Source organism: Hippoglossus hippoglossus, chromosome 5, assembly GCF_009819705.1.
Source record: "Hippoglossus hippoglossus isolate fHipHip1 chromosome 5, fHipHip1.pri, whole genome shotgun sequence".
Classification (NCBI taxonomy): Eukaryota; Metazoa; Chordata; class Actinopteri; order Pleuronectiformes; family Pleuronectidae; genus Hippoglossus; species Hippoglossus hippoglossus.
Genome location: NC_047155.1, coordinates 13022990 through 13047454, shown reverse-complemented (window position 1 = coordinate 13047454; position 24465 = coordinate 13022990). Strand labels below are relative to the sequence as shown.

The following is a 24465-nucleotide window of genomic DNA, read 5'->3' as shown; positions in this document are numbered from 1 at the left end:
TTACTGGAGTACCTCAAATAAAATATTACCATATGCCGCCTTGTTGAACTCTGAACCGTGATCAGAGGAAAGAACTGCACACATTATATAATTTCCTGTCTAATTTACAAACTCTGCTCAAACATAGCGCTCTGATTCCATGTAGCCATGGTCTGTCGAACACCAATTAGAGCTTCCTTAAATTAAATTAATCTCTGAAAGGGTTTTTTTTTTTTTCTTTTCGTTACCCATAGATGAAAGCAGCTTTATTTATAGAAGACTGATAATACGACTAACTCCCTGCTGTGGGGCGGAGTGAGATAAGAGTGAGAGTAAAGAGGGAGAGTGTTTTGAGGAGGAGAGGAGGAGAGGGTTCTCACTCACCTCCGCATGGTGCTCCTGGTTCTGCTGGAGGACCTCTATGACTAACTCCGCCAGGCGAATTGTTTCCTCCAGCTTTTTGGCAGGCGTGACTAAGCGGCCTACGTTCTCTGAGACAAAAGGATGAGGGTGAGGGATGAGTGGTTAGTCAAGCAAAGAGAAGGATTCCAGGGGGATTTTATTTTTTTACGACTATTCTAAAGAGTTTTCCTGTCTGTGTATTTGACCGTTTAATAAAAGTACAAACACAGCACTTACACTGTGATGTTCACAAACCAAACCCCCTAAATAAGTCAAGCGTGTCGTCATTTACATGCAATTTTAGGCTGCGTGACATAAAGCAACAGAAGTGATGTGTTTGTAGGATAATCATATTTATGTCGGAGGAATATCAGGCACAGGAATAGTGGCGTTGGGATGGAAGAGCGATGTAGCATCAGAAAGCATGCATAGTGAAGCGGTACTGAATAAGCCATCTGTATAAGGAGCTGCCGCATGCTGTGGTCCAAAAACCCTCACTGAACACACACTGTAAAAATAATTCATCACTTCTGTTTGAAACTTCAATCAAACCTATAACAAGACCTTATCCAAATATACGTCTAATACAGTATTACTGACTATATTTATCCAATACTTGTGCTGCAATAGAGTAGAACTGATCAAATTTGTGCAAATATTTGTTTAAAAATCTACAAAATGACATTTACAGCCATTTTCCAAGAAATGTGTGGACATTCCCATTTCATAATTATGATTAATTTAATCTTATTATATAAATACAACACCGACATGTTTTTCTTGAGTCATCAAAACAAGTCTTACTCATTTCAGCAAACTGCCTGCAGTGCTTGGTTCACTAGATGCTTACACTTGTTCTTCCCTTAAAAATATCTATTCAAAATATCCTTAAGTTAATAAATCTGTTACCAATCAATTGATTGAATGACCTACATGTGTTTTAATGAATACTTTTTACAGTGTGATGGTTTTAAATCTGTCATCGACTTAGATTTTGTCCTATTTTCCTTCACTTAGCTGCTGATTTTTCTCTATAACTTGCAAAAGCTCCAGATCACTTGGTTGTACCTCTGCTGACAGAATGATCCGCTAAGACAGTTACATGTCGATGGAATGGGAATATTCAAAGTGCACGACTATGTGGAAATGATGAATGTGTATAATCTGAACATCAAACCGAATGGCTACACAAATCTGAAATCAAAAGGACATAAATACATAACTTTACATAAAACATTAGCGCTCTTACGTAAGACTGCAGGTCCGACTGGGGGTATTTGATTGTTCTCACCACTATTTCTTTCTATCTAAGTTTCCTCAGATATTTGAACTCAGGCCAAATCAATAATTGAATCTATTTTTGGGTCCTAGCTGTAACAGCTAAATGTAACTGCCACTTTAGGTTAGGCCTTCAGTTCTCATGTAAGGTTCTTCATTGGGATTGAAATCTGAGATATCTAAAGCTTATACTTCAGCCGCTGTCTTCAGGGACATATAATCGACACTAATGGATGGATCACATGGATTTGTATTACAGTAACTATATATCCTGTGGTCATAATGTCCTGGAAGGGACGGCTCTGAGAGCACATCTGTGAAGACATGGATCAGGGTTTGGTCTAGAAGGGGCAGCACAGCTCAGCTTCATCAGCGCAAAAGAAGAAATAATAATCAGAAACAGTTTGGAGTAAATCCATTAAGACGTTTAAAACTATTGAAACATAAAAAACAAAACAATATCTAATGTGTCTACTTTGGAATATTAAAGGGCCAGTTCACCAAAATTACAAGACACACAACACAAGCTAAACAAACTGTGTCACTTTTCCCCGGTGGAAACGTGAGCCACGTGAATAGTTTCAGTTTATCTGCGTTGATCTGGATATGTTTTCATGTTTAAATTCACCTGATCTAAAATAGATTAGGCTTTGTTTGATTCATTCAGCTTATCTAATTATACATTTTATTTGTGTTTCAACTAACTGTAAGACCACTTTCACCTCAGGGACAATTAAGTTACATTTTATATGAGGTGAAAGTTGCAGTAAAACCAAAACTATCTACATGACTGTACCACAAGAGAATGATTTTTTTTGTTTGTTTATTTGTTTGTTTATGGTGGATTATGGTGGAACTGACCCTTTAAATATCAATTTGAAATATATGACATTTAGAAAATGCATATACTGTATGCATGTGAAGGTACAATCCTTTATATGTATATGAGGTTTATATTGGATGTTGCTTATGTCCTTTTCTTATTTTTGTATTTGATTTAACCTTTAACAAAACATAAGATGTATTCTTTTTGTAAGAGATTGTATTACTCTATAATTGTTCATGCAAAAATGCAATTTGATATATTATTTTGCAACTTAAACACATTATTATTATTTAAAGTGAATACTGGATTAAACCTCAACCACTGACGATGGATATTAACTTTAAAAAAAAAACTCCACTGTCTAAAACCAGATCTGTTATGATATATAGTAATACAATCTCCACTGTATGTACTTTCAAAAAGAGATATTTAAAACAGAGCAAGACATTTAAGTACTTATATTATTGTGTATAACCAGTGTGTATAACATACTGTATGAAAGGATAAGCTACAGGTCAAGTCTGTGCATACATGCATATGTTGTAAATCTATAAAGTATATGTGTGTGTGAGGGGGTGAGGGCTTAGGGTGTGTATTTGCATGTATGTGTGCACTGTGGCTTAACCACAAGCTAAACATGAGTTCACCTGGATCCTTTTGATCCTTTTGACCTTTCTCAACTTCAGCGAGAGAAAAGGGAGAGAAGAGATAGAGAGGAGATGTTTAGAATTAGCAGGGTTCTGGGATTATTGTCATTGTTACAGGGGGGAAAGCTCAGAGTTGTTATCCATCACCATGTGACCCTCGCAAAGAATCTGCTGGGACGTTTTCAGCTCCAGGGACTGAGGTTTCTAGGCAACAGACACAACGTCACAAACATGTAATAAAAAACAGAAACACTGAAACGTCACCCTGTGGGAAAATTGGAAATTAAAATTGTGATAAGATGCTTGTTAACAAACAGACAGAAGCTCAGACTATTGTAAACAGATAGGACACACGGACGGCTGTCAGGAGCATAGACAGGACACACTGAGTGACTTGAGTTGATTTGAATCAAGGGGAGAAGAACACAAACAGGAGCTGTTGCATTCAGATATGCTACCCTGTCCTCCTCGTACAATATCTCCTTCACTACCTCTGGTGTCACAGTGTGGAAAAAAAGCCTACCTGTTCAGCACAGCACACCACTGAGACATGATCAGACCAAATGACTGGAGGAGATAACAATGTAAGCAATGTAAAAATGCATTCAAGTCAAAGGAACGGGCATCCAACCAAAAGAAAGAAGCTAACAGACCAGACTGCTCATTCATGTCCATCACAGACAGATGGTACTAAAAGAAGGACCCCGACTGATTCAGTGTGGTACTGCTCAGATCTCTCGGCTGGTGCGCTCCCCACTCACTCTCACAGACAAAAGGCACAGATAAAACAAGCATGGCAGGAGCAACATCTCTGAAGAAGAGAGGATAGGCAGAGGGTGGGGGGGAGATGAGGTGAAAGAGGAGGAGGAGGAGGAGGAGGAGGATAGAGGCTGGGGAGAGGATGATGAAGGTACTCACGGATGGTTAAATCCATCACTTGAGACGCCAAGCAGAAGACAGGGTGCTCATACATTTCCCTCTTTTTCCCTATAAAAAAGGATTGGGGCATGCAAGAGGCTGGGGTCAGAGGTGGGTAGGAGAGAGGTCAGAGGCTGATGGGAAGAGGGCTGTCCAGGTGAAACCGGTATTGTGCCGGACAGGAGGCCCTGCGGTAAAGTCACATGTTCGGTTTGTTTAGAACCAGGTGCCTCACGAGGACAGTGGGAAGTAAGTTCACATGGAATGGCAAGATAGTAAGGTTTAATTCCTTAGTATCTTTAGCACCCTGGGGGATTTCTTTCAAGGCATAAACAACATCAGAGTTTTCTACAAGCAAAGTGCATGTTGATGCATTTGATGAATATATAGGAAGAAAACACAGCAGGGGAGAATAAGACATTATATAATGTCTTGTCACTTTTTTTTTTTATATGAAATCCATGCCAATAAAGAAAGGCCATGTTGTTATGTCTCGAAGCACATGCAGATGTCTGATGCTGGTTTGTAGGTGTTCAATCCCAGCATTCCTTTGGTTCAAAGCCACTTATCACGTAGTCAAATAAATTAGGTGATAACTGTGGCACAGCCAACGACTGTGAGCGAGGAGAGAAAAGCAGAGCAGACAGGGAGGGACAGGGAGTGGAAGATAGTGGTCTTCACCAAGTACAGAAGACAGAGGGGACAGGAGAGCTGCGGGTATTTGGAGGCAGTGGGGAGGGGTTGTTGAGGGGCACGGGCAGCATCAGCTGGAGGAATCAGAGAGGTAACAGCTACAGTAAGGTAATGGGAGAGGGGGGGGGGAGTGTGCATCGACTGGAATCTGGATGTCAGGACATTCAGTTAAGCTGAACTCACAGTCCAATCATCGAACGACTGAGGGCCAGGACACCACGCAGTTTGAATAGGCACAATGAGAGATCAGCACATCAACAGATTTCAGGGCTTTGGATTTGAATGCATTTTTACTCACACACCTCTACACAAAAGCGAACTTGACCTACAGAACAGCACAGAGCTAAAGCAGGCCTGAAACAAAGGAGAGAGTTATTGGACTGAGACAAAAAGTGTCCGACACTGTCACAAATAATTTGGGATGCCACAAATCATCTGAGATATGGACACAAATATATCATTATACCAAATTCACCACGTGTAAAGAAATATATGAATAAGTCAAAGTGAGAAGAACAATCTTATTATTTTACTGCAGTAGATACAGGGACACATGTTTAGAATATTAAAACGTGTCTTTTCCTGTTTTATTTCCAGACACAACCAGTGACTGAACACTTCAATTTGAAACCAAACAAAGTGAGAGCATACTTTAATGACCACTGTGGTTGTTTTAATAATTACATCATTAAGAAATTCCCTCCTGCACTCATTATCTGATGTGGGCTTGTGTGTTTTGTTTACCTTCAATTTTAGCATATTCTTTAATCCGCTCGTAGTTGAGCTGAGCAGCCTGCTCCAAACACTTGCGGATAACTCCTTTAACTTCCTCTGGTGGGACTGGGGTCACGATGTCCTTCATCAGGACCTAAAGAGGGAATGTGTGAGCGGGGTCTATTACATCACACTCGTTCTTTCACTGTGCATAAAATGTTACAAACCCTCTCCAGCAAAGATAAAGTGGCCTTCAGTGCACCCTCTGGACGGCCGAAGGGGAAAAAATATCTAAACGAGAAGATGCAGAGAGACAATGAATGAGCAGTGAGAAAACACCAGTGGGCACAATGTTATGTGACTTGGGGCTAATGTGCAGTTTGTTGGTTACCTGAAATGTACAATCTGGTTTTCCAAAATCACACGCAACCGCTCCTTGATGTCTTCGAAACGCTCCTTCTCATCCACTTTCACTGTGGTCAGCCCGTCCGGCCTGCCAGGTTCACAACCACAAACGTTAAGCCCACTGAAACCTGACAGAGGTTTTAACTTATCAAAGAAAAAAAAAGTAAAAGCACACTGGCTAACGGTTTATCAGATCCCCCCGGGAACTGACTGCAAATTGTCGTTTGAGTTCCATTTGTGTTACATGTACAAATAAATGACAGCTTCTCACCTTTTGGGCCCTTGAAAGAGTGGCATTTTGGAATCCTTTGTCTTTCTAAACGTGAATATGCGTACTCGTTTAGAGGCCGTGCGAGGATCTGGGCTTTGGGAGCTCTTTGGGGAAACGAGGGTCTCATAGCCCAGCGGCCCCCAGTAATTGCTGCCCTCTCTGACTTTAACGGACGCATGGGAGGATGAATAATATGGACAGTAAGAGACTATGGCAACAAGAACAGAGAGAAAGGAAAACAAAGAAAAAATGGAAGAAAACAAGAAAATATGTGGAGATACACAATTGATTAACAACGTAACATGGAACACAGAACACAGCAAAAAATAAACAACAACATAAAAGCAACAGAACATAAATCAGAACATAAATATGGCAAATTAATTAAGATGAAGGACGTAAAAAAAGGTGTAGGATGCTTCTGATGAGTCCGACTCTGTTCTGTTCTCGCCCATTGTTTATAGAGATTGAGTGCGTCCCCCTCCTCAGTACACTATAATGTATAAGATATATCAGTCCGCTTAATATAATGGCATGTGCTGGTATTTCATGTTGTGTGATCTTAATGGAGACATATTATGCTTTTTCAATTGTTCTCTTTCCTCTACAGTGTTATAAGTTTCTTATATGCTCCTGAAACTCCATGTTAGTCGTTTGGCCGACACTTCTGCTTCATCGTGAGGTCACTTGATTGTGTGACACAAAACTTTGGCTGATCTCTATTAACAGCTTTTACTGCATTTGAATGCAGATTAATTTTTTTTTTAAAAGGAAAGTCAGTGCATGTCGGTCTCTGTGTTCCATCTCTTTTGCTCTCCACACGGTTTCACTGCAGGCAGCCACTGCCTGCTTAAATGTGCTTGGTCAAACAGATTCTGCACATTGACACACACAATCTGTTTATAGAGATAAGATGTCACGTTACATGACTATGATGAGCATTGCCATAATGCACGCCCCCCTGTCTTAAAGAGACAGGAGCAAAGTCTTTCTGACAGATGGCTAAAGAGAAATGCAGCTGCAATGGGCAATATGAGTGTTTTCTGAACATTACAGCATGTTAACATATTCCAGTAATAAGCCATATTAAAATGATCAACCTGAATTTGAGCATGATATGTCTCCTTTAATGGGTTTTGAGATCCTGTTCAGCGACGTCGCTTACAAAGCACAGACACTTCAAAAGAAGAGATCAGGGCACACCTGTTCCCGTGGACATGGGAGGCACAGAACGCGAAGCTGTAGTGAAGAAGAGTGGGGTCGATGATCGCCCCACTTTCTGCTCTCTCCAGCAGATCACGCAGGTAACACAGATGTCTGTGACAACCTCGAACTCCGTTCCTGGCACAGTACTCATCCAAGACAAACACCTGGCCTGGGCTGAACCATCCCTGCACCACACAAACACAGACGGGGGGGTTACATTGATGCATATCACCAAGCAACAGCAGCCCACTGCCGTAAATGTATTGTGTGTTATAACGGGCAGAGAGACACTCACCAGGCAGCAGAAGGTGTCGTTGAGCCTGTGGTCCAACGTGAGCCGCTGCACCATCTCAAAAAGCGAGGCGTGGTCAAAGCTACAGGGGTTAGCGGAGATAAACTCATCCATGCCATGTTTCTGAGCTCTGTCAGCGTCTATCCAGCCAACAGCACAGGGAAAAGCACATGATTCAGAGGAGAGGACATCAGTGAGACCCGGGAAAACAGCAAATCTTTATCACAACACAGAGACACCAGGGTTGTTTTTCAGCTACTTCGAAGGGCAAATTATAAACACTTACAGCTTACATTGTCAACTTGCATTGTGTCAGACAGCGTAAAGAGATTTGATGTATTGGTGGCTGATATTCTATCGATCTGAAGCTAATCTCAGTTGCTTCTGTATGTTCACGCAAAAATCTTAATATGTCGCATTTGCTGATGTTTTACAGGGTTCATTTTTACATGTCCCAGACGTGTTTGAAGAAGTGCTGCTGGATAAAATGAAATGCATTCTACTAAATGTATTCAATAGATTCTGCCATTCGCTATTGTTGAATGTCACTCAGGTCCTGGCAAATTTTAAAGACGTGTGCTCGTAAAAAAGACAGAAATATGGTAAAAGAGTAATTCATCTGAACACACTGTATAGCTACAGTATAAAAAAACTAGGTTGTAAAAAAGTTGAGAGATTCTCTCCAGTTACAGATGCTGGAAAATCTGGATCTCACTGGTTTTTGACTTTCTCTGTATCAAGAGGAGACTTTCTATGTGAAACTCAGTTAAGGAAGATCAAAGGTGGCATCAAATTGTGTAAAAAAAGAAACTTTGAATATGGTTGATGAAAACATTGGTGGAATAATCTTTTTATTTTGTATTTCTCTTAAGGAAAATGGAAGACATCTAAACTGACCTTGATTTCTTGCTCTGTAAACAATAAAGCTTTCAGAGACAAAGATGATGGCAACAAGGATGATTCAAAATAGATGCTGTCATGTCCTGTGTGTGAGTGACAGGTGTCATGTCCACGAGACACTGACATGTGTGATGATGATGATTTGGGGGTGAGGGTGGGGAATAGAGGCCTGATCTTGGGGGGGGGGCGGTCAGAGTACCAAATAGAGCACAATTGACGTCTGTCAACCTCCAGGTTAGAGGGAATAGGGAGAGGGTATTAATACTGACGCTAAACATTCACAGGGATTTGAACCTACAGAGGGTTACACTTCAGGAAATGAGCTTCTTTTTTTTTTTAAACTCCAATCTGAGGAGGAAAACCTGTGAGACAACAAGTCAAATGTGGACGATGGAAGTAGAGGTTGTTCAAAGGAGAAGGACAAGACAGGTACAGTAAAAGTCATAATGTAAAAAGAGTAGGACAGTTAACACAAAGATAAGTCAATGGCAGTAGAGGTGGGGCCGGTGCTGGACGTGAGACGGGATGAGAGAAGTTTCAGTGGGTAAGACGACCCCTTCACGGGACAAGGACACGTGGTCCGACAAGTGTTGGAGAGTGATGGCCACAAGAGGAAGAGTCGCTGAGGGGCAAGTTTCAAAGGAAGTGAAGTTGTGGAGGAGTGTTAAGATAGTGATAAATCATCCAAAGAGTGAACAGAAGGTGCCTGGTGTGGGGCTATGACACACAGTGAGTGGGCTGTATCTCCTTTGGCTGGATTAAATGAGGAAATGGAGTTGAAGTCCAGAAAAATCTCAGTGCTACAGTAACATTATCATGACTTACAATAACTTAGTACTTCAACCATGAGTAAAAATGACCAAATTACCAACGTGAGTAGGCGAGTAGTTTTGCATACATTTCTAAATTATCACATGCTGGAGAACATCATGACTTTTCATTGAGCTTTTAAACGTCATGCACATCTGCAGACCCATTTTCAAATGTGCATTTTCTTTTACTTTTTTTTTTTTTTTGGCATTCCTTATTTTTTTTTTCTCTACGCATTTGCAAGTTGACAATACTTGAATATGTTGCAGTGTATTCATGATCTCTACAGAGCACACTAACAGGCATACCACTACTGGAGAAATCTAATAGGGTAGCAATACAATTTGGTGCAAGTACATGGGTAAATAGCATGAAGCTGACAGAGGCAAAACTGTATCATTCTCTGGGAGATGGGGGGGGGGGGGGGCGGGGGAAATGAATGAAAACTCCTGTAATTGTTACAAAAGTATATGGACACATGACACAGGTGTTCTCCTATTCAGGCAAACAAAGGGCAGTCAAAAGAAATCAAAATGAGATCTCTCCTTTTCTGGAGGTGTAACACCGGTCTAGCCTCTATCTACAAGCCCATCTACTGTAAGAGGAGGAGGAGAGGGGGAGAGGGGGGTCCGGAGTATTTTATTGTAAGAAGGGGCGGCATTAGCTACTCCTTGTCTTTTGGCATTCAGAATACTCCGCATACATATTTGCCAACTCTCATCGAAAACGTTAAAAGGAGAAGAACTAAAAGCAATTGAGCCCTCTGCAGTAAAGCATGATCAACCCTCGGGACAAATTTCACCCATGCGTCCAATAGATATTCTAACATCACAGCCGTCATCATTCACACTTTATCCTCATTTCTATCGTTGAGCGTACAAACCAATCGGATTTTCTTTCTAGATCTCATCCGCAATAAAAGAGTCACCAGTTTGTTTTCAGCTCATGAAATTTAAATCATTAATAATCATAGGAGATGTTTACTTTGCTTACTCTTTCTAATGGGGTCACATTTTATCATCCCGTTGCTTTACTCTGAGGGATCCCATCACCAATGTGAAAAAAAGAGAGAAGGCAATTATGCAGTAACAGCTCTAATTTTCAACTTTAACCATAGCTGAGTCAAATAATAAGTTCTTAGAATAAAAAGTACATGCATCCTATACTGGCACGAATGGATGCTTATACTTTGATCATCAAGTAGAGGTCGTCAAAAACAAAACAAAAAAAGTTATCAACTAATATCTAAGACATGAAGCGAGACGTGAGAAAGGATAAGAGGGAGAGAAGAGAGAGACAGAGAGAGAGAGAGAACGTTGCATTTGTCAGATAATCAGCGGGGATTATCTGAGCTGTGCCGGCTACAGGGAAGCACTTACCCTTGAGTCCAGCTAGAAGACAGCAGGGTAAGAAGGGACAAACCAGAATAACATAAAGACTAGCAACAAGGCTGGAGGAGAGCAATCACGAAAGACCCTGACCTAGCAGCTGCATTACTCAAGAAGGGTACAGGCAAAGCATGAAGAAGAAAACACAACTGAAAAACAACAACCTATACCAACATGAGAGTTTGTGGGCGGTGGTGTGTGAGCACATGTGAGGATATGTGAACTTGACAACAGATGTTGAGGCATATAAGAAAGAGAGAGAGAGACAGAGAGAGAGACAGAGACAGAGACAGAGAAGAGTAGAGGAGACAGACAGAGGGAGGAATAGAGAATTTTACGATCCTCATCACTCCACTGCAGCTTATTTATTCTGGATTTTGGACAAGTACTTAAGGAGTCGGAGAGCTACACGTTAAGTACTGTCCCTCTGTCTGACTGCAGATCAAACACAAGTCTTACTTTTAAAAGGGACAACGGCAAACACATACACCTACATGATGAAGTCAAACCCCAACAGTCGCTTTCATGTGTAAAAGATGCCTGTCTTTTTTAAAAGGAAAGAGAATATGAAGGTCCTGGTCGAGTTCAAATAGATAAATCAATAGCAATAAATCGTGCCGCGCTTTAAAGGAACACTCCACTTATTTTACACAAAGATCATTCCACTTGTCAGTTTAAACTCCTCAAACTGTTTTTTTATCCAAATGTAGCACAAATTATTAAATTGTGAATTAATGTGCGTTTTCATCCACTACTCTTATGTGAAGTTGGTAATCTTTCCAGAAGGGTGTCGATAAAATATTTCAGAAGAAGAGGGCAAATTTAAAAAAGCTTGTGTCAAACTTTAAATGGTGGAGAACAAAGCGGATGTTTGTTCCTCGTCTGAATTTGACGTATGTCTCCTCTTCCATACAAACAGATTTGACCTTTTCATCTGTCTCGGTTTTTTGTTTCTGTGATGGAAGCAGAAGCTTCAGTGGACTATGAAGTCAAACACTAAATTTATTTAACTAATATTTATTTTACTAAGTCTGTTTCAATTGCAATTTGTTGTATTTTGCTGTTATCATTAAAGTAACTTTTCTCTTTGGGCAGATATTAAAAAGGTTTTTTATGAACAAACTGATGAAATGCACCACGAGAAATCCACTGTATAACGTCTTCTGTGTCTGAAGGAGCTTTGTCAAGTCTTTAAAATAAAACCCTAGTGATGTCATAGTGATGTCATCACAGCTAACTTCTGTTGGAGTTGAAAAACGCAAACTTAGAACAGAGTCTGCACAACTACCCAGATGTCTGGTGTCTGTTTTACTGGGCAAAAGTCATGTGTTTAGGATTTGTAGTGTTTGGGACTGACTTTATGGAGCTGACTTCCACATTTATGATAATCACTGGAGTAACCCTTAAAGCCAGCTCTAGAGGCATTGATCAGTATGATATCCTCATATTGTTTTAATATGTTGTATTTCCTGGGGTTTATTCACATTTAATGGAACCCTTACGGCGTGTGATGTGCACAAAACAACTCCGAGGAGTAGAAAAAACTACTTGAAATGAAATCAGAACCTTCATAGAACTCTTGTTTTTCGATCGGTCCACTGCAGCAGAGTCAGGAGGGCTGTGTATGTTATGGTCCCAGTGCCATTCAAGACCACCAGGGGGTGAAACATGTACGCGTGGTGTGCCACAATGTTTCAGGGAGGGGGGGTAGGAGGTCTGTGCCACTGTGAGGAGGCTTTGAATGGCAACAGCTGGCATCAGAGGCGTCAACTAACCACAAGAACGATCACATACTGGACAAAGAAACCAATGGAGAAACAACATAGAATTTATGTAATAGGATTCTGAATAACTGGTCCAATTCATGTGGTTCATATAGTCCAACTACAATGATATGATTAACACAGAGTGACATAGACTTGGGGCTTTTTACAATTTACTTATCATTATAACTATGATTATCATTACTGTAAACCTAGGGTGTTAGTTAGTAAGTATTTCTATTGAATGCCAATTTTTTTTTCTACCACCCTAAGAAGAAAAAAAAAAATAGTTGTAAAAGAAATCATTCTCAATCTGAGTCCAAAAAATGCACACAAAAAATATGATTTGTTCTGAATAGCAGGATCTATTATTGTGGATTGCTAGGAGGTATGTGACCTTAACTTCCGAGGGTCAGAAACTTCTATGTTAGTGTTGTTTTGAGCAAAAACGCGCTAGTTTTCAACTTTTGCTCTAGAACAAGAAGGGAACGATTGACAGAATACGCCCAAAAAAAACAATTCGAATATAAACGGACTATGTAAAGAAAAGCATTGCCGGCTGAATTTGTAGCGAAACTTACAAAAAAACATATCGTATTCCCTTCCTTAATGACGGGGGGGACACAGGAGACAGTTACAAGAGAAGTTGGTACAGATGCCACACTACTGACACGACAGTCTTACCTTCACTTTGCTAACTGAGCTGTGGGCTGCTTAGAGGTGCAAGTACAGTGACAGGTTGGTTAACACTTCTGGCTTATAGCCGTCATTCAGTTAGCACGGAACAATCTGAGAGAAGGGTCTCAGAACCGCGGCCGCCTGCAGAGCTGCCCTCTGACGCCACGAGCTAGATTAAAAACAGGCCTACGGTCGGGACGAGAGCAGCACACCCTGGCACTGTCGGTCTGAATTCAACCCCAGCAGGCTTGAATGTTCAAATCTTATGTTTGGTGACCTATTTAGCTTTTTAATGCAAAGTTTTCACGCCATATCCTGCTGCTGTACAATAAGGTCTACCTCGGGTTGGTTACCTCCTTGTGAACACAGTGATGGAAGAGCATGGAGTTGCACCTTTAAACACTGTGGGAGTGGTGACAATGAGTGGGGGTCCATCAGATGCTGGAGGGATCTGTGAGAGATCAAGGCATGTGTGCGCGTGCTTGTGTGTTAGTTCTACCAGCACATTTTGTGACTGCAGTGTGGAGCGCATGGCGTGAGACATTTATGGGTTAGAGCTTTCACTGCTTGGGTGGATGGAAACTGCTTTCTGCTTAGGTGGCCATGTTGTGTTCCAGGCTACTTACAGAACTGAGAAATGGGAGCATCCATTTGGGCTGAGGCGCCCCCTTTGGAGTTGAGTTTCTGGACCTGAGTGGGTGGGACGGGCTTGTGGGACTGGCCAGTGGCGCGATACATGGCCTGGACCCACAGGATGCGGTCCTGCTCATCATCGCTGGCAAACATCACAGTGTCACCCTCCTTTACTGCATTGAAGAAAGCCCGGCCACCATCCAAGCCTGGGACAGGGACATAACCAAATACAAGTAGATGATTTTTTTTTAATAATGTACATGCACCTGAAGTTGTGTGATGTGTGGGTGTGATGTCCCACCTGGCTGGGGGTCACTGTAGTCCACAGTATACCCGTCCAGCTGGAGAAGCTCCTGTGGCTCTGACTTTTTCTCTCTGTAGCTGCACATGGCGAATGTATACTGGCTCACCTGTAAAACAAATTATGAACCATCACTTCAACCAGCGAAAGAAGAAAGCTGTTGAATTCTATATTGTTTCTGAAAGACAAAGCTAATTTTAAATCAGAGAAATAATAGCTCTCAGAAGAGTGCATACCTTCATCAAGGCCCAACAGTCCCCTAAAATTCAATCAAGCTGCACCAAATTGTACACACTCATAGAAATCTGTTCCCTAAATATATATCAGATTTTTCTTTATCTAGATCCATCAATTTCTCATTGGAGATTGGTAAAAATGTCATACTTTCTTAAAGAAAGTGAGAAAAATAAATTCTGGATCCGCCCCTGATAGAAATCTGCATCAAAAGTTTTTCCCTTGGGTCATAACCAACCCCTCTAAAAGATTTCATGGAAATCTGTTGAGTAGTTTTTCCGTAATCCAGGAAAAAAAAACAATCTACGCACATTCAGACAATGCAAATATTCTTTTTATCCTCAAAAAGCACTAAATGTTGTGACTCAGTTGGTTTAATTGAATCTTTAAATATGTCACTGGCTTAAAACAGCAATGATCCCAACTTTAAAGGTCACTGCTACTTCACTTCGGCTAAAAACTGGTTTATTTCAAAGATATCTCACCTGCACTAGAACAAAGAATCGCTTCTTCCAGCGCTTCCACACATTCTTCCCAAAGGCCCACAGATACCTGTCAAAACATGGTTCACACACAAGGAGATAAAACAATACAATCACACAGAAACAGTTCATTAAAATGCGTTTCGCTTCAGACATGAGAGAATTTGCTTCGGGGTTACATAATGGGAATTCGATAAATGTTGCCCTCATTATTTTGAGTTTTTTTCCAACTTCAAATGACAAAAAAAATCTGTATTTTGAAATCTATACACTGGTGTCCACCAGGGGGAGTAGAGCTCTTCACAGTATTTTTCCATGCTACGTGACTAGAAATGAGGCCAAGGAGTCGAGAGGGCTGGAGTTCTATAAGAAAGACATGGAAAATGAGAAGCACATGGGAACGTCACAACACAGTTAACACGGCCGCGGGAGCCTCACCCGCAGTGTTTCATGTTCTGTGGCTTGTCCATACGTATGGCCAGTTTGATCCGGAGATCTTGGTCGGGGCAAGCCTTGGTCACAGTCATCTTGTGGAGCTCTGACTGCTTGGGGCTGTTAGGAGTTGGGTGGAGGACGACCTGCACTCAAATGAAAAGAAAAAAAAAGACAGCGAAGTCAAAATTCATGATTATTAATCCGGATATCCAGGAGGTAAATCTTTAATCTCTTCCTGTGCGACATTCAGCAACACGATGCATGTGTTTGCCAGGACTGGTGATTAAGTGTGTTTGTGTTGCAAAAGTGAAAGAATAACGTGAGTCAGTGTCGAGAAACAGAGCGGCGCTTTTCTCTGCCTCCCCGAAGAGGAGGCCTAATCTCTCTGTGCGGAGTTAAAGAGCTTTAAAGCAGCCTGCCTTCCTGCCAACGCTGCTGCTGCAGTGGGAGATCAAAGAGCCTTGTCACAGCCAAGGTCACTGCCATGACAGGGACGTCTGAGGTGCAGCGCCCGGACGCAAACCCCAAACACCCCCTTCCATTAACCATCTATCACAGTGTCCTTACACAGTTACACCCCAGGACAGTGCAGGGGGAAAACCGAGAGATGTTTCTGCTCTTTACATTTGAGTCAGTGACACCTAAAGATTGGAAATCTGTCCATAGATATTGGAAAAGAAGCTCTTCTTAATCACCCTTATAATAATACAGCATATTTGGTTTGTGTTCGTGTGAATGAGAAGTGCATGCTGGGAGCCACACGTCTCCTGTACTTGCAAAAACGCTCAGATGAAAAAATCTAAATTCAGTTGGACGAGAGCAGTTTTCTCATTTCGACAACCTCGACTTCATGATTGCAAAAAAAGGTTATTTTCTGATTCACAATCTGGTAATAATACACCAGACATTTTGACAAAATACTCAACTGAACCTCATCTAAAGCAAGTGATTTTCCTGTCTTCAGATCAGCGTATTTCTGTGTAGGTAATAACAGTGAATATTACGACAGTAGGTTTACCCTGCCCAGTTCTTTGTCCTCCAGCGCCAGCACCCCTGTGCTCTCTGTAAACAGCTTCACCTTGACACCGGGCAGAGGGTGTGTGGTGGTGAAGTCCCCCTGGGTGCCCCAGCTGAAAGACACAACAAAACACTCCAGAGGTTAGCTTCCATGACAGCGTGCGTGTCCCTACACTGTGACCTCATCTCCAGCAATCACACAAACATATATAAATATACATACATATTTGTATCTTCTTTTATTTGAGGATTTTAAGCCTCTTCAGCACTTTGGTCAAACATTAATTTACAAGTATTACAGTAACCTAAGAGACAAAATCACTGTTTTTTAGTTCTTTATTTAAAAATAGTCTTGACTCGACAACTGACTTTTTTGGGATTGCAACTGGATTGCAGCGAAGGGGAGGGGAGACAATTAATTGTTCATGGACTCACACTCACACACACAGGCACAGCAGTATATATTTTTATCCCAGAGGAAAGGCGATGGGGGACAGGCTTAAAGTCATTTCTAAAAGAGGAAATACTGCAGAGTCACACGGATCTAAAACATCTCAAAGTAGGACAAAACCACACAGACTTTATTCCTCTGCCTCGCTGTCGCTTGTTCTAAATGCATCCCTGCTATTTATATCCCCGACAACTTTAAGCCCGCACGTGGCAAGATTTTTATTCAACAAAAACAACCGTCTAATCAGCCAAAATTATTCTCTGGGTCTGCAACACAGAGAGCGTGTTGCAGACTGGCTAAAATTATCTTCTGCTGTCAGGAGTATTGTACTAATTTAACCCTTATCACAGGCATGTCGCAAAGGCAAGGCAATTAATTTGCAAAGCAGCTTCCGAATGCAAAAGGTGACTCTAAATGCTGTGTAAACGGCATAATAATAAAAATGCTTTAAGATTGCATTTGAAGAAAACGAGAGGGGAAAGATATCTATTTAATTACAGCTCAAAGTAAAAGAACATAAAGATTGAAGAGCTAATAAACAAATAAATAAATGTTTGACTCACGTTCCAAAGGGTTTTTACATGCAAAGCAGATCCCAGTTATTTAATGTATCACACCACATCATGGAGCATGTTGAAGCTCACACTAGGAGGCAGTGAAGCATCTATAGTGCTGCTGACCTTAATGCAGTTATACGTGGAGGCAACCAACATAAACAAGGTGTAACACAGACTCCAAGCAGAAAAGACTAGGCTCAGATTTTGGCTCATGGACAAAACTAACATGCTCAGTCCAACAGACACTAACATGAGCCTGAGTCTGTATTTGTAGTTCGAGTCCCTCTTGGTGTTAACACAGTGTTTTTTTAATGTTCCATGATGGAGGAACAGAAACACGAAGAGGAAATTTGGTACCAAAAAGACGAAGAAAATACCCACTTGATTTTTCACTTTGTTTTTACTGAAATACCATTTCAATTTTGACTGAATATGAACTTCCTTGAGTCTGCGGTGGTTCCAAGAGTGAAGACATGACTAATAATCTTCATAAAACTAGAAACTGTCAGTTGTATAAGTGTTTGTGCAGATTAAACACAATAGCTTTGTGTGATATTCAGAGAGTTGTTGACTTTGGACAGAGTTTCCTCTTGTTTCCAATCTCTATTTTCTAATCTTAGTTAATCAGCTGCAGGCTCCAGCGACATATTTATCTAATGGGATTGAGAGTGGTATTGATCATCAAACTCCTGGCAAGAAAACAAATGAGCTTTTTTTTCCTCCAAAAATGACAAACTTTACCTTTTACAAGCTCAGATCTGTTTGAGGCCAGTATGTGCATGAGGAGAGATTAAAGTGACCAACACTGTTTTCAATATACATGTGGGCATGTGAACGTGAAAAACTGTGAGTCATTCACTGATAACGACCAAACCTCATAAACCACCTCCACCTTCATAAGCCCGAAGGATTAAGGGACAAAAACACTGGGTGAACACGTTTTCCTCTAATCACGTTACACAACATACAGTATATAGGCTTTTTGTTACCTCTTGCTGTTATAGGCGGCTGCCAACATGTCATGCTGCCATGTGCCGCCTCAGAGATACAATATAAACGCAAGCTGAATCTCTCTCTCTCTCTCTCTCTCTCTCTCTCTCTCTCTCTCTCTCTCTCTCTCTCTCTCACCCTCTCTCTCTCTCTCTGTGAGGTATTTAGGACATGGTGTCAATTTCAAACCATGGAAAGCTGTTTTTTTTTGTAACCACCTCTGACATTCATAATTAATTGTGATTTAATGTACATTTAGCCAGTTCCAGCATGTGGAGAGCAGAGAAGCGGCCGAGTGATGGTGAGGAGCTGGTGGTGAGCTGTGTGGATGTCAGATGGAGGCATTGTGCTGCCATGAAGGTGACCTTGTGGATCAATCTAAGGTCTATAAATGGATGTGTCAGTGCTTGCGCTCTTACGGTTCTTTCTCCAAAATATACGACTGTGTGGCTAAAAACAAACAAACAACTGAAGAATTACTACACAATTACAAAGAAAATCATTCTAATGGAAACATTAGAACACTATGAACCCTTCAATCAATAATTCACCAGGGGTAAAGTGTAAATATACAATAGCAAGAATGTCAGTCTGAGCACATTCACCAAATACAAGCAATTACTGTATGCAAATAACCTGCAGTAGTATGCACATTAATGCATTTATCTCAAACATGTTTTTTCCCATACACACACACACACACACACACACACACACACACACACACACACACACACACACACACACACACACACAACCCTCGACATGTTCTCCTCTAATCCCTTCTCTCATTCATGTTCCTCCATCTCTCTCATACTCTCTTCATAAAATGGCTCTTGATTTAGGGAGATCAGAGGAAGGTATCTGGACCTTAAAATAGCTCCTATTTGCATGAATGTTTCATGGACGCTTTCTCTTCCATCTTGTGCCGTCCAATATGGACTAAAGGCAGATGTGGCTAGTGAAAGATGTGTGTTTTTTTCCTTTACCGCGACCTTGTTATCATTCTGGCATGAACAAGAAGTGAGGGAACAATGTATTTTTGGATACGTGCAAACTGCTGGGACCTGCCATAGTGGATATAGAGTGAATTACACATTGAACGTACCTACCTGATGTGTGATAATGAGTGGGATGTGGGCGATGGTGATGAACTGTGTTAATAATGTCTCATTCGTGTCTTAAAGGGCTGATCAATGACATCAAGTCTAAATAACAGGCATACAGGCATCTCATTAATTCTGATGTTATGCGTAGGCCCTTACGTTGGCTTGGATGCCTCTGCCTGGTCGGTCTGGAGTTTCTCGCCTCCCTCCACCTCCATGGTGCAGTAGACGATCCTGTTCGGAGCCAGAGACTTCAGCCCCTGCACTTCCATGATCACCACCTGGGAAGCACAGAAGCCTCAGTGAAGGTTGTAGATGAGGAGTGAGTCATCTCTTGGAAAATAGGTTATAGAGGAAAGCTGCTTATGGGTTTATTCTACTACATCAAACCTTAAACAGAATCCTAAATCACCAGGGGTGGTGGTTATGTCGAAGCTGTAAATTGTTAGGAGGACAAACCATCCACCAGATCCACTGATGTCTTCATGGCGCCAATTTAAAGTTTGACTGTCGCTGTTTGCATATGGTTTATCGGTCCTGTTATCTTACAGATGCACGCTCAATTAGCACCAGTAAACAAAAACATTAAGATACATAAACATGAACTTATACTTTATGTGAAGATCATATCACGATCGTCCCTGAGCATCATCATGATACCAATATTTCTCATATACCGGGATCCAAAATGCTAAAGGTTTTCTGTTCTAACTTGCAGCTGATTCCAGCTCGACTCTCTGAAGGATTCCCAGGTCTGTCGCTGAGGGATTTCTGGCAGCTGCTGCAGCCAATCAGTTGGAAAGTAAACAAACTTGAAAATTAGGCTTCACCGGAACACCGCGCACTTACCACCTCACACAAATACCTAATTGCCACTATTGTGCAAATAATCGCAGCATTCAAAATCCATGTTGTGTGCCCACATCTGTGTTAAGGAACGGAAAAATAGTGTCATATTCATGCACACTGTGTACCTCCTGATTCTGAAATAGCACTGCATCATAAGGCATGAGGTGTGATGGCTCCCTGTGCGGTGGTGATAGCTCATCGCAGACATGCTGATAACAAGATGACTCACGTTCCCCGTTAAAGAGCAGGTGAATGGGTTTTTGTGTGTCTGTGTGTGTGCGTGTCTGTGTGAGTCTGTCAGTCTGTTCTTCAGACAACATCTGTTCAGGCCCCTGGTACAGGTCTGTGATCTGTTTCTATACTTAGTCTGGAGCTGACGAGGAGTTGACGACAGCTCTGATTTATGAGTTATTTGAATTTAGACTTTCGAATGGGATAATGTTCGCTCCATGTGGCTAGAGACAGAAATCCTGAGAAATGTGTCCGAATGGTTAAAACCTTGTACTGCAATGAGGTTTTTACATTCACGTGACTACTCTATAGCGTCGTTGCTCATGCAGGGTACCTCCAGAGTGAAGGACAGAACCACATCAGACTTGGACAGTGTGTTCTCGTCCTCCTGGCCCATGTCGATGATGGAGGTGTTGTGTCCCCGTTTCATCTTCTGCAGTTTAAACTCTCCACCCTTGGACACGGGCATGCTCTCCAGATTGGCCATCAGCTGATTCACTGAAGACTTGAGCTCCTCGATGTACATGGCTTCCATCTCCTTAGACACGAACTTGGGGAATTTACCACCCTGTTGACAGAACCGGAGAAGATTCAGTACTGAACCAAAGCCTTGATGACAAGAAGTAAATGATTCAGCTTCTAAAATCCAAGTTATTATTAGATTATGGATAGCTAATTAAGTGTAAAAGATATACAATAAATGTTGGCAAATATGCATTCTACAAAAAAAAGTCTGTTCCTCTGTGGGTGGCAGCTCACACTTGATGCCACACCATATTAGTGACATATTAAGTATACGACAAAGCATATTAGAAACAATCCTGAGTCCCCCGCAGACTCTGACTCACCCTGGCAATCTGGTCCGCCATCTGAAGACGACCATCCAACTCCCTCCTGATCTGTGCAGCCTGCTCATCCAGGTTGTCCAGCTATTGATAAACACAGAGGAGGAGGTCAATGAGTTCGCAATGCTTGAATACAGCCAGGGGCCAGAGGCCAGGGGCTAGGGGCCAGGGTCCAAGGTCAAGGTCAACCTCATCTCCAAGCCACGTTTATCTCTCCACCTTATGCCTACAACACATGAATCTTAATTAGCCTATATTTTTTGTTTGGTAACATATAATGACATATTTTGGGGTTTTGTTACAATATTTGGAAATGTACATATGAAATACATACATATGTGCAGCCCCTTGTGACCTTCACAAAAATGAGCTTGTATAAAAGAGGGATGTTTATATTTTCATTCCTACTAATTTCCTAAATAATTTATAAAATCCTGTTTATTTACTTAAATTATAAGAAATTTATTGAAGCCACTGTTGCTATGAAGGGTTGTTGTTGCATTGAAGGGACAGAAGAGGATCCCAGATCTCTGCTGCAATGGCAAAATGTTAACAGAGTGAGTAATGGAGGGGCGACAATTTTGTACATTGATGAAGGTAATTTACAGGCACCCTGTCCACTTATTGGCCTCTGGAGGCACTATTGAGCAATGCTTTTACGACTGGGTCCCAGGTGGTGTAATGTGAACCCTGACATTGGTTGCACACATAGACTGTTTATAAAGATGGACGACATGACATCTCCCCGAAAGCAAAGCCAAAGCATCTCGATGGCCACTTGGAGGTTGGCTGCAGTGAAGGTCAATGAATACAATTTTCTCAAAGATGGTTTCTGTCATTTATCGAAGTTCTTCTGCACACTGGGTCGAGCGTGTGTATCAACGAGACCTCATTACCACGGCTATGGTTTCAAACTATTCAACCAAACTATTGGTGGAGGGATAACATGCAACAAAGTTAAGCAATGTGCCTGTAAAGGCAGGGAAGAAGACGAAAGCTAGCAAACATGGATGAAAAAATTAAGTAGCAAATGTTTATTGAGAAAAGAAATGCGATCAATATGTTCATTATAGCAGACGCCAGTATACATGGTCGGAACCGCCTGTCCATTGGTCAAGAATCATCAGACTGTTAAACGTCATTGAAAACTACAGTGTTATTTAATGAGAAAGACTGAATGTAAAATGCACCAAACAGCTTTAAGGTTAACTTTAATGTAAATGACAGAAATCTAGATTAGCAGCGGTTGCGGGGAGACGCAAACGTGTCAAGGCAAATCCAAAAGGTGTTCTGAATGGTACTGATGCAAATGGTAGAGCAGAGCATAGAAAGGCTAATCAGAGTTTGTTCTAACAGGCTACAATCATAGCAGCATGGGGTGGCACACTATTAGATCGAAATTTAAATCAAAAGAAACTTCATCCCTCCGTCACCACGCAGCCATCACCATAGTGACCGTGAATGGACGAGTGTGTGGAGATGTTCTTTTCATTTTTTCCTTGTTGAGTGTTTGGAAATTTTCTCTTTTCAGCAGAACGAAAATTCATCTTTCTGACATGGTTGAATAGAGAGAAGAAATATAAAGATCTTATCTGTAAATTAAGACATTGAAACACATTCAAAGTTTGAGCATAATTTAGGGAACAAAAACTGTGAAAATTTAATTTAAAAACTGCTAGCATCGGACAATTTCAGCTCTGGGCAAGGATGCCTGACATCTGTTAGCCTGGTTTTTTCCCTGGAGTAATGAAAAGCAGAAGAATTCAGGGTTCTCTCACATCAATAATGAATGAGAGTTTTATATTAGCCGACACAAGGAAATAGAAGAGAGGGCTGATGTCTCTCTCTGGCTCTCCTGTGCTTCACTCCCTCAGTTATTCTCTCAGCTATAATGCCCAGTTCTTGTCGGGCTCGATGCTGTGACTCACCAGTCAACACCACATCCTCTCTGACGACCACAGACTCATTGAGACATATCTGCGAGCAGTCGTACCTGGGGAGTCGCAAACCTGTTGTCTGAGTCTTTACTGACAAATATAATCAACCTTGCCTTGCCCCTAGTGTCGATACATTTCAAAATCCTTGAGATGTACAAATCATTTAAAAGCAGTTTGTTGACAAACGTTTCTTCGGAAGAAAATATGAAGACATTTATTCCATAGGCTACTTAGTTTGTATAAGATACAAGCTTTTAGTTTCTATTTTATTCATCTCCAACTTTGAGGAAGTAGACAAAGCGAGGTTCAAACCCTTGAAAGTTTCAATGAATACAAACATACTTTGAAATTTGTCTGCATTAGTATGCAAAAAAAAGTTTGCATAACATTTATTTTAATACAAAGCAGCAGCAAATGTAATTTATAATATTGTAGGTTTTGTGTTTCTGTTGCTTTAAAATGCTCTTCTTATAAACTTAAGATGCCCTGAAAGGCAATTATGATTTGATGTTTGGTTTTTTTCCTGGCTAGTTTGGGAACGATAACATAATTTAAGATAAGATAAAACTTTATTGACATTGTGTCAGAAAAATTCACTTGTCACAGCAGCAGATAGTCAGAATGAGAGCATTAGGAAAGACAATAGAATACAAATACAGGGAATATGTACATAATATACACTTTTCACTTCTTTACAAGTATAGCCTGAATGAAGACAAAAGTATAGAAAAGTAAAATGCAGTGGACATTTTTGGATTTTCCCCAAACACATAGTGTACTTTCTCCACCTCTGAACCTCTGTCTAACTGATCACCTGACTCTATGTATGATTCACTGTGCTGATCTCCTGCTGTTGGGCCGAGTGCCAGAGCTGACCTCTCTGTGCATTAGGGTACTTCACTCTCCTATTACATTGAAAGGCCTTGTCTTTTCGGTTTTGCTACATTGATTCTCTGCCTTTCCAACAATCCTTTTAAAGAGAGAAGCAGCTGAAGTCTCGGTGCAGCCGTTAAGAGCACAAGCTCCGGCTGAGATCAAGTACCAAACAGGACATGGAGGAGGTAAACAATAACACGTGTCGGGTGATCTGTTTATTGATTGACTTCAAAACAGCAGTCTTGCAGAAATAGTGCTCTTGCTCATACAGATCATGTTTGTTAAAATCATTGTATGAATTCTTCCCACTTTACCAATTTCTGGAAATGGCTCTGTTCATCATCCTGGACG

The 24465-nt window shown here is 41.2% G+C and overlaps 1 protein-coding gene across 20 annotated transcripts in view; it reads right to left on the bottom strand.

Moving 5' to 3' along the window:
* The window catches only part of cadpsb (Ca2+-dependent activator protein for secretion b), a 61472-nt gene that overhangs the window by 13900 nt on the left and 23107 nt on the right, over nt 1-24465 (bottom strand). For 6 of the 20 annotated variants that reach the window (XM_034586303.1, XM_034586319.1, XM_034586320.1 and 3 more), the window contains exons 4-19: nt 21305-21385; nt 20791-21024; nt 19536-19657; nt 16274-16385; nt 15259-15398; nt 14824-14890; nt 14105-14213; nt 13797-14009; nt 10721-10732; nt 7635-7771; nt 7337-7524; nt 5849-5950; nt 5685-5748; nt 5488-5611; nt 4051-4119; nt 364-470 (exon numbers count right to left, since the gene is read on the bottom strand). In XM_034586303.1, the coding sequence (XP_034442194.1) occupies nt 364-470; nt 4051-4119; nt 5488-5611; nt 5685-5748; nt 5849-5950; nt 7337-7524; nt 7635-7771; nt 10721-10732; nt 13797-14009; nt 14105-14213; nt 14824-14890; nt 15259-15398; nt 16274-16385; nt 19536-19657; nt 20791-21024; nt 21305-21385 (1881 nt within the window). Of the gene's footprint in view, nt 1-363; nt 471-3132; nt 3166-4050; nt 4120-5487; nt 5612-5684; nt 5749-5848; nt 5951-7336; nt 7525-7634; nt 7772-10720; nt 10733-13796; nt 14010-14104; nt 14214-14823; nt 14891-15258; nt 15399-16273; nt 16386-19535; nt 19658-20790; nt 21025-21304; nt 21386-24465 lie in introns of all 20 variants that reach the window. The other 14 variants (XM_034586308.1, XM_034586309.1, XM_034586311.1 and 11 more) reach the window with 5 other exon arrangements.